This window comes from Bos indicus, chromosome 12 (genome assembly GCF_029378745.1).
Source record: "Bos indicus isolate NIAB-ARS_2022 breed Sahiwal x Tharparkar chromosome 12, NIAB-ARS_B.indTharparkar_mat_pri_1.0, whole genome shotgun sequence".
Lineage (NCBI taxonomy): Eukaryota > Metazoa > Chordata > Mammalia > Artiodactyla > Bovidae > Bos > Bos indicus.
In genome coordinates, this window is record NC_091771.1 from 35,530,516 (window position 1) to 35,543,747 (window position 13,232).

Genomic DNA, 13,232 nt, shown 5'->3' on the forward strand with positions numbered 1-13,232 from the left:
TGAGGGCCGGCGCGAGCGCGGACAGGGCGCTCTCAGGCCCGGGTGGGGAAGCTGGACTCCGAGCCCCTCTGCCGGACCTGCCCGCCGGCTCCGCCAGGAAGTCGGCCCCGCACGGGGGCACGCGAGTGCGGAGCACGCGATCTCGCGGGACGCAAGCCGCCCTGCCCGAGAGGGACGCGTCCGCAGAGGACACGGCAGGGCCGGAGGCGCCCCCGGCCCGGCGGCGAGCGAGCGAGCAAGCGGGCGGACGAACCCCGAGGGAGCGCCCGCAGCCCTTGCCCGCCGGCCCGCAGCCCTGACCCCGCGACCCCGCGTCGACGTCGGCGGCCGCGACGGCTCGGCGGGAGCGCGCGAGCCCGAGGAATCTCGCGATTGGCCGGTCGGGCGCCCGCTCCCAAAATGCACCGCATGGCGCGTCATTGAAGAGAGACCATGATGGCGGCGGCGCTGGGGCCCCCAGAAGTGATCGCTCAGCTGGAGAACGCGGCCAAAGTTCTGATGGTGAGTGCTCGCGCCCCCGCGCCCCGCGCCCGCGGTCTCTGGCGGCGCTGCCGTGCTCGGCCTTGGCCCCCGCCGGACTGGCGACCGGCTGGGGCCTCCCGGGAGCCCAGAGCTGGAGCAGGCGGCGGTGGCGTGGCGCAGGACTCTCCTCCGCCTGCGCTCCTGTCTCTGCGCCCCTGGCCGGACTGTCCGCTCCCTGGCTGTGCGGCGCCCCAGCCGCTCCACCGAGTGGGGCCGGAGAAATGCTTCGTGAGCCCCGGCCCTCCGCTTGGGGTCGGGGGGAGGCGGGCGCTAGGTCGGGGCTATGCGCGCCGCTGGGGAGCGGGTGCCGATGGAGGGCTGGCATGGCCCGGGTGCCGTCTGCAGCTGTGGTTCCGCTCGTGCCTTTGGGTCCCCGAGCGCTTTCTCCCACCTGCGACCGCGGCTGGGCAGCCGCAGCCGCCCGCACAAGGAAGGAACGGCGGGAGGGAGGGAGGAATATCCTAGGACCAAGGTCATTGGGACAGAACTTTGTCTGGGACCGAGCTCCGTGCGGGTCGTGCGTTGTGGAGAGTTGGGTGTGCAGCTCTCCTGGACTTTTTCCTGCTGCAGTACAATGAACAGAACAATTTAGTCAGTAGGTTATTACCTACTCGAGAAGGTGAGGCCGAGTCAAAGAGTAAGGCATTCCACTTAGAGTAGAAGCAAGGATAAACCATGTTTAGTTACTCAGTAAACTATTTGCTGGCTCAGTTTTGTTTTTGTAAACCACGACTTCCGTGTTTGTAGATTTCTTTGGAAGTTAGAGACTTGATTCCTTGAATTGACAAATAGCCTTCCTAAGAATTGGATGCAGCAGTCTTCGGTACCTTTTTGCACCTTTTACCCCCTTTTGGTTCGGTGTTCGGGTTACATCACATTTTAAGACATTTGAACTAATTCTCATATAGTTTTTAGTTCCTTTTATCAAGTTTTGTTTTCACACCCAAGACCAGATAGCTTATGAAATTTAGCTTATGAAGCTGAGAAGTTTAATTAAAGCTGGGTTTACTTGCCGCAATATGAACGAAGTTAGGTGAATCGTTTTTATCACAAAAAGTGACTTAGGGAACGTTTTCAGACTCTTGCAACTTAAGTCCAGGAAAAAACTAGCTATTATTCCCCTTAAATACCATGTTCTTAAAATTTCTGACTTAGAGCGTTTCCTGAGATATCTGGAAATTTTCTGTAAGGTAAAGGCCTCGTTTTCATTAGACTTTAGAAGGAGTATGTGACCCCCCCCACCCCAACACTGCTTTAGTTCTCATGGAGATTAATATAAAATAGTTGTCCTTCATTGTTGATCTTAGTACTGGTTAGTATTTGTGCTTGGTAGGACCTTTTCTCTTCCCTGCAAAGCTATTCTTATCACCTGTAAGGGAGTAGGGGAGAAGAGTCTAGTAAATACTAGTAACTGAGTGCATATCACCCTCCAGACACTGTGCTTGATGCTTTACATACTTTGTTAATCCTTGCAACCCCTTTACAAGGTTGAGAGAGAGCTTAAGTAGCCAGGTTACATAATTACTTAGTGGCTGAATTAGGTGTACAATTCCCATCTGTGGCGCTAAAGCTGGGTCTCTTTCTGCTCTGCCTCACCACCTCTCCTGTGTGTTGTATTGGATTCTGTTTACATACTTGAAATCTTTCCAGAGAAGAGTATTGAAAAAAGTGTTATTAAAATAGAAAATTTCTTTTTGGAAAGTTCACTTACTGTTTGATAGTGTGGATGCTTAAGAGAGACTGCATGGTTTCCCAGATGGAAGCTGCAGTCCATCTTAAGAGTGACAATTGACATTTTACCCACTGCTTACTGTGTGTGAGGCACTATGCCAACCACTTCACATGTATTACCTTATTTGATCATCAGTAACTGTGAGGTAGTTACTACTTTCATTTTCATTTTATGGACTAAGGGACTGAAATATGTAGATGTTAAGTAATTTACCTAAATTTTCAAAGAAAGTGGTAGAGAGTGGGAAATCCAACGCAGGTTCATCTGTTACCAACCCGTGGTTTTTAGCCTTTGGGGTAGTGGGAATAGAAAGCAGGTGAAATAATTATTTGGGGTTACCTGGCATGCTGAAGTCCATGGGGTCACAAAGAGTTGGACACAATTGAGCAACTTAACTGAAGATTGTCAAACCTCTTTCAGTTACTTACTGTTCAGTTCAGTCGCGTCTGACTCTGCGACCCATGAACTGCAGCACACCAGGCCTCCCTTGTACAATGCCAACTCTCAGAGCCTACCCAAACTCATGTCCATTGAGTTGGTGATGCCATCCAACCATCTCATCCTCTGTCGTCCCCTTCTCCTGCCCTCAATCTTTCCCAGCATCAGGGTCTTTTCAAATGAGTCAGCTCTTCTTATCAGGTGGCCAGTGTATTGGAGTTTCAGCTTCAGCATCAGTCCTTCCAGTGTTCAGGAGATAAGTCCTGAACACCCAGGACTTAACCTCCTTCAGGATGGACTGGTTGGATCTCCTTGCAGTCCAAGGGACTCTCAAGAGTCTTCTCCAACACCACAGTTCAGAAGCATCAATTCTTCGGTGCTCAGCTTTCTTTATAGTCCGACTCTCACATCCATACATGACTACTGGAAAAACCATAGCCTTGACTAGATGGACCTTTGTTGACAAAGTAACGTCTCTGCTTTTTAATATGCTGTCTAGGTTGATCATAACTTTCCTTCCAAGGAGTAAGCGTCTTTTAATTTCATGGCTGCAGTCACCATCTGCAGTAATTTTGGAGCCCAGAAAAATAAAGTCAGCCACTGTTTCCACTGTTTTCCCATCTATTTGCCATGAAGTGATGGGACCGGATGCCATGATCTTAGTTTTCTGAATGTTAAGCTTTAAGCCAACTTTTTCACTCTCCTCTTTCACTTTCATCAAGAGGCTCTTTAGTTCTTCTTCACTTTCTGCCGTAAGGATGGTATCATCTGCATATCTGAGGTTATTGATATTTCTCCCGGCAGTCTTGATTCCAGCTTGTGCTTCTGCCAGCCCAGCGTTTCACATGATGTACTCTGCATAGAAGTTAAATAAGCAGGGTGACAATATACAGCCTTGACATACTCCTTTTCCTATTTGGAACCAGTCTGTTGTTCCATGTCCAGTTCTAACTGTTGCTTCCTGACCTGCATATAGGTTTCTCGAGAGGCAAGTCAGGTGGTCTGGTATTCCCATTTCTTTCAGAATTTTCCACAGTTTATTGTGATTGTCCTTAATGAGTGTGTGCAGTGATAATATAAATTTGTTTTAAAACTGAAATAGATTTTAATGAATCTAAATGCAACTTTAATGAGAGGGGTTCATGAATGGTTTTCATGGTTTTTATTGTGGAATTTGGTTAACATTTTAAAAGCATTGGCTAAAATGTAGTGCTGTAGAACAGTTCTTTCCATTTTATTTGATTCTTTTTTTGGCTGCTGTGGGACTTCGTTGTTGGGTGTGGGCTTACTCCCTAGTTGTAGTGAACTGGCGGTTTCTCCTGTGGAGCATGGGCCCTAGGGCACAAGCTCAGAAGTTGTGGAGCACGGTCTTAGTTGCTCCACAGCATGTGGTATCCTCTGGGATCAGGGGTTGAACCCGTGTCTCCTGCATTGCCAGGCAGATTCTCAACTCTGGACCACCAGGGAAGTCCACCATTTTATTTGATTCTGTGTGTGTGTGTGTGTGTGTGTGTGTGTGTGTGTGTGTGTGTGTGTGTGTACGCGCTTTATTTGTTAAAATACCATTAGATTAATTCTCAGAACAAGAGCAAAGATCATCCCTTGCAGAAACTTAGGAACTATGTATAGCATTTTACAGAACAGAAGACAACACTTTAGCTGAAGCCTGCCTGTTTCCTGAGTGGACTCAGCAAAGAAAAGGAAGTCAGGCAGGGAAGGGAAGGGAAGGTGCCATCTGAATCAAACTTCAGCCGCCATCAGGGCAAGTCTTGTGATGGTCACAGATTGGAGACTGTTTTTGAAGGGGTCTAGTACAGCACAGGGGTTCCATGTGTCTTCACAGGCTAGACCCCAGGCTGAGGTGCCATTAGGTCAGTGTCACTCAGATTTCTGGCCAGCCAAACTCCAGCAGCAAAGAGTCCCAAATTGAGAATCAGGTTCCTCCGGAAGTCATTCCTGTCGGTGGCGAAGCGGTAGACACCTGGAAGCCAGTCCCCCACGTTGTCTGGAATTTTGGGAGCTTCATTTGCTGAGCCCGCAGCGGTCACCCCGGCCCCACTGGAAGCCATAGCAGCACCTCTGCGCTCCGTAGGAACACTTCATTTTATTTGATTCTTAAATCAGCCCTGTGAAGTGGATGGGAGAAGAGTTATTCTTAAACTTTGTAAATGAGAAAATCCGAGGTTCAGAGATGGTAACTGGTGTGCCCATGGTCACACAGATGATTTGGCTCTGGAATTCAGTCTCTGGCCATTCACTCATTCTACACAGTGTCTTCAGTACACGTGTGCTAGGCATGATGTTGTACATGGTGAGAAAACAGGAGAATAGAGACCTTAAAAAAAAAATATTTATTTGGCTTCACCATGTCTTAGTTGTAGACTGTGGGATCTAGTTCTCCCACCAGGATTGAACCCTCAGCCCCTGCAGTGGAAATGCTGTCTTAACCACTAAACTGCCAGGGAAGTCCCAAATTCAAGTTTTGCTTTTTGGAACTTTCTGGGATTTTGTCCTAAATATTTTTGATCTGTAGCTGAATCTGTGGATACAGAGGACTGAAAGTACTTATTTACAAGTATAAGTTGCAGTATGTTTAGAGCTGATGATTCTTGCAGAATGTTTTTTCTTAAAAGATTTAAGTCTTGACAGAGTTCCTGCCATTAGGTTCAGTCTGAAGCATTTCACATCTGTCAGGTACCTTAGGGACAGGACCAGCAGGCTGGTGGGGCCCTTCTGCTGCTGCCGCTTGGACCCAGCTCCCACTCCAGCTGCCTTGGCCGGGTGCCCAGGCCTCCTAGAGGCATGTTCATGAGTGCCTGTCCTCACTGCTCCTGTGCACTCTCATTGTCCTGTTGGAGTTCAAATACAGGTTCAAGAATAAAATGGTTAAGAATTTGAGGATGGCCACCACAGAGTGTCACATTAAGGTCAAGGCCCTTTGGAGAGAGCTGGGCCTGATGCTACCACCCTGGTCACACACTCGGGAAGCTGGCCTGGGGCTCTGTAGACCGGCACCTCTCCATCACATTGGATTAGCTCCCTTCTCCCTGAGCCTCCCAAGCAGGTGCGCCCCTGGCTTGCAACAGCCTTCTCCCATTTGTATCTAGTGGCTGTTTGGCATTTCAGATCTCAGTGTAGTTGTTTACTTTGGCAGAAACAAGTCTGAGCACTCTGGACTAGACTAAATGCTCATTTCATATCACCGTTTGCTTTAGTAACATTGATGACACCTCCAGTTTTATGGCTACTTGTGGATTATGTGATTGACTCCTCTGCTGGATTGTGAGCTCCTGGGAAACACAGATTCTGTTTGTTTTTGCTTATCATTGACTGACTTGTGTCTGAAGCATCTAGCACATTGCCTAGCACAGAGTAGATGTTTGATTGTAATTTGTGGATGGAAGTATGTTGTAGGGGAGGGTTCCAAACAGAGTACCTGGGTTTGAAGTTTCACTATGTTTTCTCTTTGTAAGACTCTGGTTAAGTTTCTATCTTTCCAGTTTCCGAGGACCCGTCTCCCATCGCTTTTCTCTGAATCAGCACAGCAGCTCTCTCCATCCTTCCATCTCCCATCCCGTCCTTGGTCCTGTCTGAGAGCCTTTTGTTCCTGCTCCCTCTGCCTGAAACACTTTTCCTCACTCTTACCTGATCCTTCAGGTGTCAGGAATGCCCTCCTTAACTTCCCAGAAAGGTGAGACTCACCTGTCCTGAACTTAGATACATCTGCACCACCTGGGATTTTACATTTGTTTGTGTGATTAATGAACGAATGTTGGTCTCACTGGCTGGATGCTAATATGTATTAGCTCAGGAACCTCGTTTGCACTTAATATTTGCTCAGTAATATTTGTTGAAGGAAGGGAATGAGTAGGTGGGGAGGGGAGATGGACCCAGGGGGATAGGCAGGGTGGGTGATATAAGGTCGCCCTGCAGTATTCCGTGCCAGTTCTGTGGTTTCTCTGGGTGACAGTAGTGTGAAGATCAGCCTGAGAGAAGCAAGAGGTTAAGTCCAAAGACCAGTTAGGAGGCTTTCGACGTTGTTCTACAAAGAGAGGATGAGACTCTGCACAAAGCTAGGGTGGAAGAGGGATGTGTTAATACTCTTCCAAAAAATTTTTAATGCCAAGATTACTCTTTTGGTAAAAGAGAGTGCATGTGTATTTGAGGGAAGCTGGGGAGCTTGAACAGCTTGTATAAGCTAAGAATTTCTGAGTTTTTATCTTAGTAGAAATTTTATTTTAGTCCATATATATAAGTATATAAGTATATATATATATACTTATATATATATTTATATATATATAAACAATATTTATACTTATATATATTTATATATATATATACTTATATATATATACAGAAATCTTATTTTAGTCCATATATATAAGTATAAAAGTATAAGATATATCTATTTTATGAAATATAGAAATGTCCAAATATAAAATTCTTTGACCCCATTTCTGCTGGTCTATCTATATTTTGTGACTTTGTGGCAGGGATTAGAGAGCTAATTGAAAAACAATAGTAGTATGACAGTGACATAGATAAGATGCTAGAAAATCACCCTATTGCTAGACCAGGCAGCATAAGTAATGACTCTTAGGAACTGAGCAGCAGGAAAACATAGCGGTTCTGGAGCCAAACTGTTTGGATTCTTCTTGGCTCCACCCATGACCAGATGTGTGACACTTGGCAAGTCACTTAACCTCTGTGCCTGTTTCCTCATCTCCAAAATAGGAAAATATATTATTTCCAGGGAGTTAATATATAGATTAAGTGATTTCATTTACTTGAAACGTGTTTAATACAGTGCCTGGTACATAGTAAGTGCTCTAGAAGTGATAGCTGTTATTTTGTACATTAATCTGTCAAATAACATTGTGTGAAATCATGTGACTCTAGGTAATCTCATAGGAAGCACTTAGTAAATATTTTCTGAATTAATCAAATTTCTTCAAGTGTCTTCTCTTCAAGTATCCTCTATATCTGCACTCTCCAGTGAGGTAGCCAGTAACCACAGGTGGTTGTTGAGCCCTTGAAAGATGACTGGTGCAAAGGAGGAACTGAGTTTTTTACTTTATTATTATTATTTTTAAGTTTAAACTCCTTTTATTTCAAGAAATAGTGCTTCTAGACGTTCCTGAAGCCAGAATTGTTCTATAAAAGTATCACAGAATATTACACAAGATTTTAAAATACACAATATGCTTCCTAATAGCTTGAAACCTTTTTTACAAAGCATATCATTCATGACCATAAGTATGTTTCATCTGTCATTCAGCCGGTGACACACACATCTGATAAAGAGTTAATTTTAACATATGTACAGAGTCTATGATAAAGACAAAGTTATCAAAGATTCAACTCTAACGTATTAGGTTAGAGTTAGGAAAGAGTTCAACTCTTTCAATTAGGAAAGAGTTCAACTCTTTCTTTAAAAGAGTTTACCTTAAACTCGTAAAGGTAACATAACTTAGCTATGCATTTGATTATCTAAAAATAAAATGAAAATTACCGTTAAGCTAAAAAATACCTTCTTGGGAAGTTGGCTGCTGCTGCTGCTAAGTCGCTTCAGTCGTGTCCGACTCTGTGCGACCCCATAACGGCAGCCCACCAGGCTTCCCTGTCCCTGGGATTCTCCAGGCAAGAACACTGGAGTGGGTTGCCATTTCCTTCTCCAGTGCATGAAAGTGAAAAGTGAAAGTGAAGTCGCTCAATCGTGACTCTAGCGACCCCATGGACTGCAGGGGTCCTACCAGGCTCCTCAGTCCATGGGATTCTCCAGGCAAAAGTACCGGAGTGGGGTGCCATTGCCTTCTCCGAGTTTTTTACTTTAAAACAGTTGTATGGGGGCAGTGGCTACCATTTTGGGCAGCTCCGGTGTAAAGTGTGACTGTATCTCTTTGGTTTCATCTTCTGCTCTGTAAATACTTCTGCTCTTTTGTGACCCCTGCCAGGCTCCTCTGTCCATGGTGTTTCCCAGGCAAGAGTACTGGAGTGGGCTGCCATTTCCTCCTCCAGGGGATCTTCCCCACCCAGGAATTGAACCCATGTCTCCTGTATTGGCAGGTGGATTCTTTACCACTGAGCCACCTGGGAAGCCATCTTTATTTTGTTTTAGATTATTATTCTGATTCTTTTTCTTGCTGTAGAATCATTTTATGAACTGTATCAAGCAGATTTTCTTACACAGACATCATAGGAGAGAAGACACTGTCACATATCCTTTTAGCAAAACATGTTGGTTCAGGTTCTTGTGACAGAATATTGTGTAATGAAGTAGTTCTGTGTAATGGATGAGGATTCTGAATTGCCTTTTCGTCCTTGGAGGTATGTTCGCTCATTGGTTCTTGAGTCTGAGAAAATCCACCTGGGGCAGGGTTTTTCAGCCTGTCCCTCCTGGTGTTTCGGGCTGGGCTGTGCACTGTAGGACCTGTAGCAGCATCCCTGCCTTTTCTACACTTGTTGCCAGCAGCACCCCCTCCCAGTTGTGGCAACCAGAAGTGTCTCCAGACATTGCTAGCCGCCCCTTGGGGCACACAGTGGCCCTAGCTGAGAACAACTGATTTTGAGTATCACCATCTCAAGACAAGGGCTGAGATTACACTTATATGATCAGTTTTATCATCATTAGTGGAGTTGTTCCTTAGAACTCTCTGCTGTGATAGGAATGTTCTGTGTGGTCCAGTGTGGTAGCCACCAGCCACATGGGGTGTTAAGTTAAGCACTTGAAATGTGGCTAGTGCAGCCAGGGAACTGAATTTTCTGTTTCATCTATTTTTAAAATTATTTTTAACTGGAGGATAATTGTTTTAAAATTTCTGCCCTACATCATCATGGATCAGAGGTATATGTATGTCCCCTTCCTCTTGAAGTTTCATTTAATTTCAGCAAATGTGGCCAGTCACTGCTGTTTCAGACAGTGTGGGCTTAGTATGCTGCTGTATGTCTTTTTGCATTCATCTTCTGATTTATATTTCAGTTGTGAAATGCCTTTCCTTATCAATTTTTTTCTCTTTGTCATTATGGTAAGAAAATGAAAAATTCTTTATTCTCAACACTATTCAATGAAGCTTAAAGATGGTGTTCGCAGGTTTCATTTTGACCTTCTAGAAAGATCATATTATACTCTGAGCAATGTAGTAAAAAAAATTGAGGATAATGTAATGGTGCTGATTTATTTTTATTTTACTATTGTATTATTTTTCTAGGAGGCTTTAAAATCACTTTTTAAAAAAATTTTGTTATTATTTTAGTTTCTTAGCATAATTTGAAATAATTGATGAGTTCTGATGAAATAATCTTTAGAATGATGAAATAACAAAATTTTTCAAGATATAGAAAAAATATGATCACCAAGATCATCTTCTGTATCTTAGAAAAGAGTCCAGTGGATACATAAATGACTTCAAATTACAGTGAGTTTTATTTTGTTTTTTAAAAATAGAATTTGCCTTTATTCTTTGGAAGACCTCTAAGTAAAAATCATGAAATATCAAGCCTTGCAAATTTAAAACTGCTTTAAAAAGAAATCTCCAAAATTGAGTCCAGTGGACCTTGATGGTTTACTGACAGTTCAAAGGGAATAGCTTTTTTGTTTCAACATTAGTTGATGTTTGCTGTAGTTTTTTTTTTTTTTTTTTTAAGATCTTTCTATCAGGTTAAGGAAATCTCCATCCATTCCTACTTTGCTAAAAATTTAGTCATTGATCTTAATTTGTTAAATATGTTTCTGCCTTTTTAAAAAAAAAAAAAAACGATAATGTTGTCCTTCTCCCGCAATATGTCCAGGGCAGGAAGGGAGACCGAAGAACTGGAGAGGACTGTGACTGCACCGGCAAGCAGCCTGTGGGGGCTGTGGCTTTGGTGGGGAGAGGAGGCACTGGGGCCAGGAAGGGGCGAGGAGGCTGCGGGCTTGGTGCCTGTGGGCCAGCTCCTGGGGCTCCCAGGAGGGCAGAGAACTGACCTTCATTTTGTCCTCTAAGACTCTTAATATTTGTGTCTTTCTTCATTCTAAATAAATTTTCATATCTGTGTTCATTTTCTTCTCAATGTATCTAGTCTACCTTTTATTTTGCCCATTGAGTTTTTAAAACGTTTTGTTTGTGGTGTATTAACTTACAGTAAAATTCACAAATCTTGGGTGTCCATTTTGAGGAGTTCAGGCAGTTGTGTATATAGCCTTGTAACTACCATCCACACAAGGTCTATGTCTATGAATATTCAAGTTTTTCTTACTGCTCCTCAGAGTCCTGTTGTCTTGTGCATGTTCATGCTAAGTAGCTTCAGTTGTGTCTGACTCTGTGACCCCATGGACAGTAGCCCGCCAGGCTCCCCTGTCCATGGGATTCTCCAGGCAAGAATACTGGAGTGGGTTTCCATGTCCTTCTCCAGGGGATCTTCCCGACCCAGGGATCAAACCTGTGTCTCAGTCTTCTGCATTGGCAGGCGAGTTCTTTACCATTAGCACCACCTGGGAAGGCTCTGTTGTGTTATCTTCCTTCTTGTATTTTTTAAAAAAATATGGTAAAATATAACATAAATTTTTCCATTTTGAGTACTTTCACATTGTTGTGCAACCATCATCAGTATGTCCAGAATTTTTCATCTTCCCAAAGTGAAACTGGTTCCACTATAAACAGTAACTCCACATTCTCCCCGTCCCCCAGCTCCTGGTACCCACTATTCTACTTTCTTTCTCCATGAATTCAACTATTTTAGGTACTTCATATGTGTGGAATGATAAAATATTTGTCTTTTTGTGGCTGTCTTATTTCACTTAGCATAAGGTTTTTGAGATTCATCCACGTTATGTGCCAGAATTTCATTCTTTTATAAAACTGAGTATATCCCATCCTGTGGATATATTATTTATCCATTCGTCCGTCAGTGGACACTTGGTTGTTTCTCCCTTTTGGCCATTTTGAATAGTGCTGCTATGAAACATTGGTATACAATCTTTCTGAGTCATGCTTTCAGTTCTTTTGAATGTATACCTGGAGGTGGAATGCTGTCTTGTATAGTGTATGTAATTTTTTGAGAAACTGCTGCTGTCTTCCATGGTGGCTCTGTATTGTTTTAACCTGGCACAATTTTACATTCGCTCCAGCAGTGGACAAGGGCTCCAGTTTCTTTACATCCTTGCCAACATTTTCTCTTTTTTTTTATTTTTGCTTTGTTGTGTTTCATGAAGTGCTATATCATTGCAATGTTGACATGTTTCCCAGATTAGTGATCTTGAGACTTTATCAAGTGCCTTTTGGCCATTTGTGTATTATCTTCTTTGGAGAAACATGTATTCAAGTTTTTTTGCCCCCCCTCCCCTCCCTTTTTTGGCCATGCTGTGTGGAGTGCAAGATCTTTGTTCCCCAAGCAGGGATCAAACCCGCATAAGGAGCAAGGAGTGTTAACCACTGGACGGACAGAGAGGTCCCTTCCTTTGCCCATTTTAAAATTGTTTTTTATTTTTAGCTGATGTTGTAACAGTTCTTTATAGATTCTGGCTATTAATCCCTTATAGATATGTGACTTGTAATATTCAATAATTTTCTAAATTTCTCCCATTCTCTGAATTGCCATTATCTCCGTTAATATCATTTGATGTACAAAGGTTTTTATTTTTTATGACATCTGCTTCATACGTTTTAAATTTTTATTTCAAACATTTTATATTACATTTCTGGCATTTCCAGTATCTGTGAGTGTTGCTAGTTTGATCCTTTGATTTGCTGTTCTGCAAACTTAGGGAGGCTTGTGTCTTCATATGTTTAGAATTCCAGTATCAGCTCTGGAAGTGTTTATGGTAAGCTCCAAAGCTGGTATTCAGTGTGTTACTCTAATGGCTGAGCACAGGACTACTTCATGTTTCTTAGGTAAAAGTTTCTGGACCTCGTGGGTTCTGTTGAAATGGAACAAGAAACCTGTCTGTGGACCTGCTTCTGGTTGTCAGCTGTCTGGAGTCATTTTCCCTCCTTCATCCACCACTGGGGGCCAGACTGGCAAGCTTCTCCCTCTTTTCCTTCCTCCTCCTCCCCATTTATTTTTTAAAGTTTACCCTTGTCCGGAGGATGCTAGCTTTCTGTGGAGTGTGTCCCTGTCTCAGGAGGGCCCTGGCTGTCTCTCCTGTCTGCTACACCTTGGGCAGCTATCCAGATGGAGCTTGAGGTCACTCAGGGTTGGTACGTGTCTCCAGGGTGGATCCATGAGAACATGCTGTCATGTCATCTTTGGATCCCTGCTTTTGCTTCCTTTCTCACTTCTGGGGATTCCTTGATTTCCTGTAAGCGCAGCAGTATATTACAATTTTAAAGAAATGTTTTATTCACTATTTTAATTTGGTTTTAGCAAAAGAGTTGTTCAAGGTATCTGGTCATCATTACTATCAGGATTGAATGCCCACTCATTTAAAAAAAGGACATGTTAAATAAGTGGGAAAGCACATAGAACAATATAAATCATACCCCTGTACCTGTCTCCTTGGGTAACATGTTAACAGCCATTTTGCTTACAGTCTTAAAAAAATCACATATGTGATTCAGGC

At 43.6% G+C, this 13,232-nt stretch overlaps 1 protein-coding gene and 1 pseudogene across 2 annotated transcripts in view; one reads left to right on the plus strand and one right to left on the minus strand.

Annotated features, from left to right (window-relative positions):
* Positions 1–360: 360 nt before the first annotated feature.
* Positions 361–13,232, plus strand: part of XPO4 (exportin 4) — a 92,612-nt gene continuing 79,740 nt past the window's right edge. The window contains exon 1 of one of the 2 annotated variants that reach the window (XM_070800294.1): positions 361–501. In XM_070800294.1, coding sequence (XP_070656395.1) covers positions 433–501 — 69 coding nt within the window. In that variant the 5' untranslated portion in view covers positions 361–432. The remainder of the gene's footprint in view (positions 502–13,232) is intronic. The other variant, XM_070800295.1, reaches the window with a different exon arrangement.
* Positions 4,202–4,785, minus strand: LOC139186214 (mitochondrial import receptor subunit TOM6 homolog pseudogene; annotated as a pseudogene).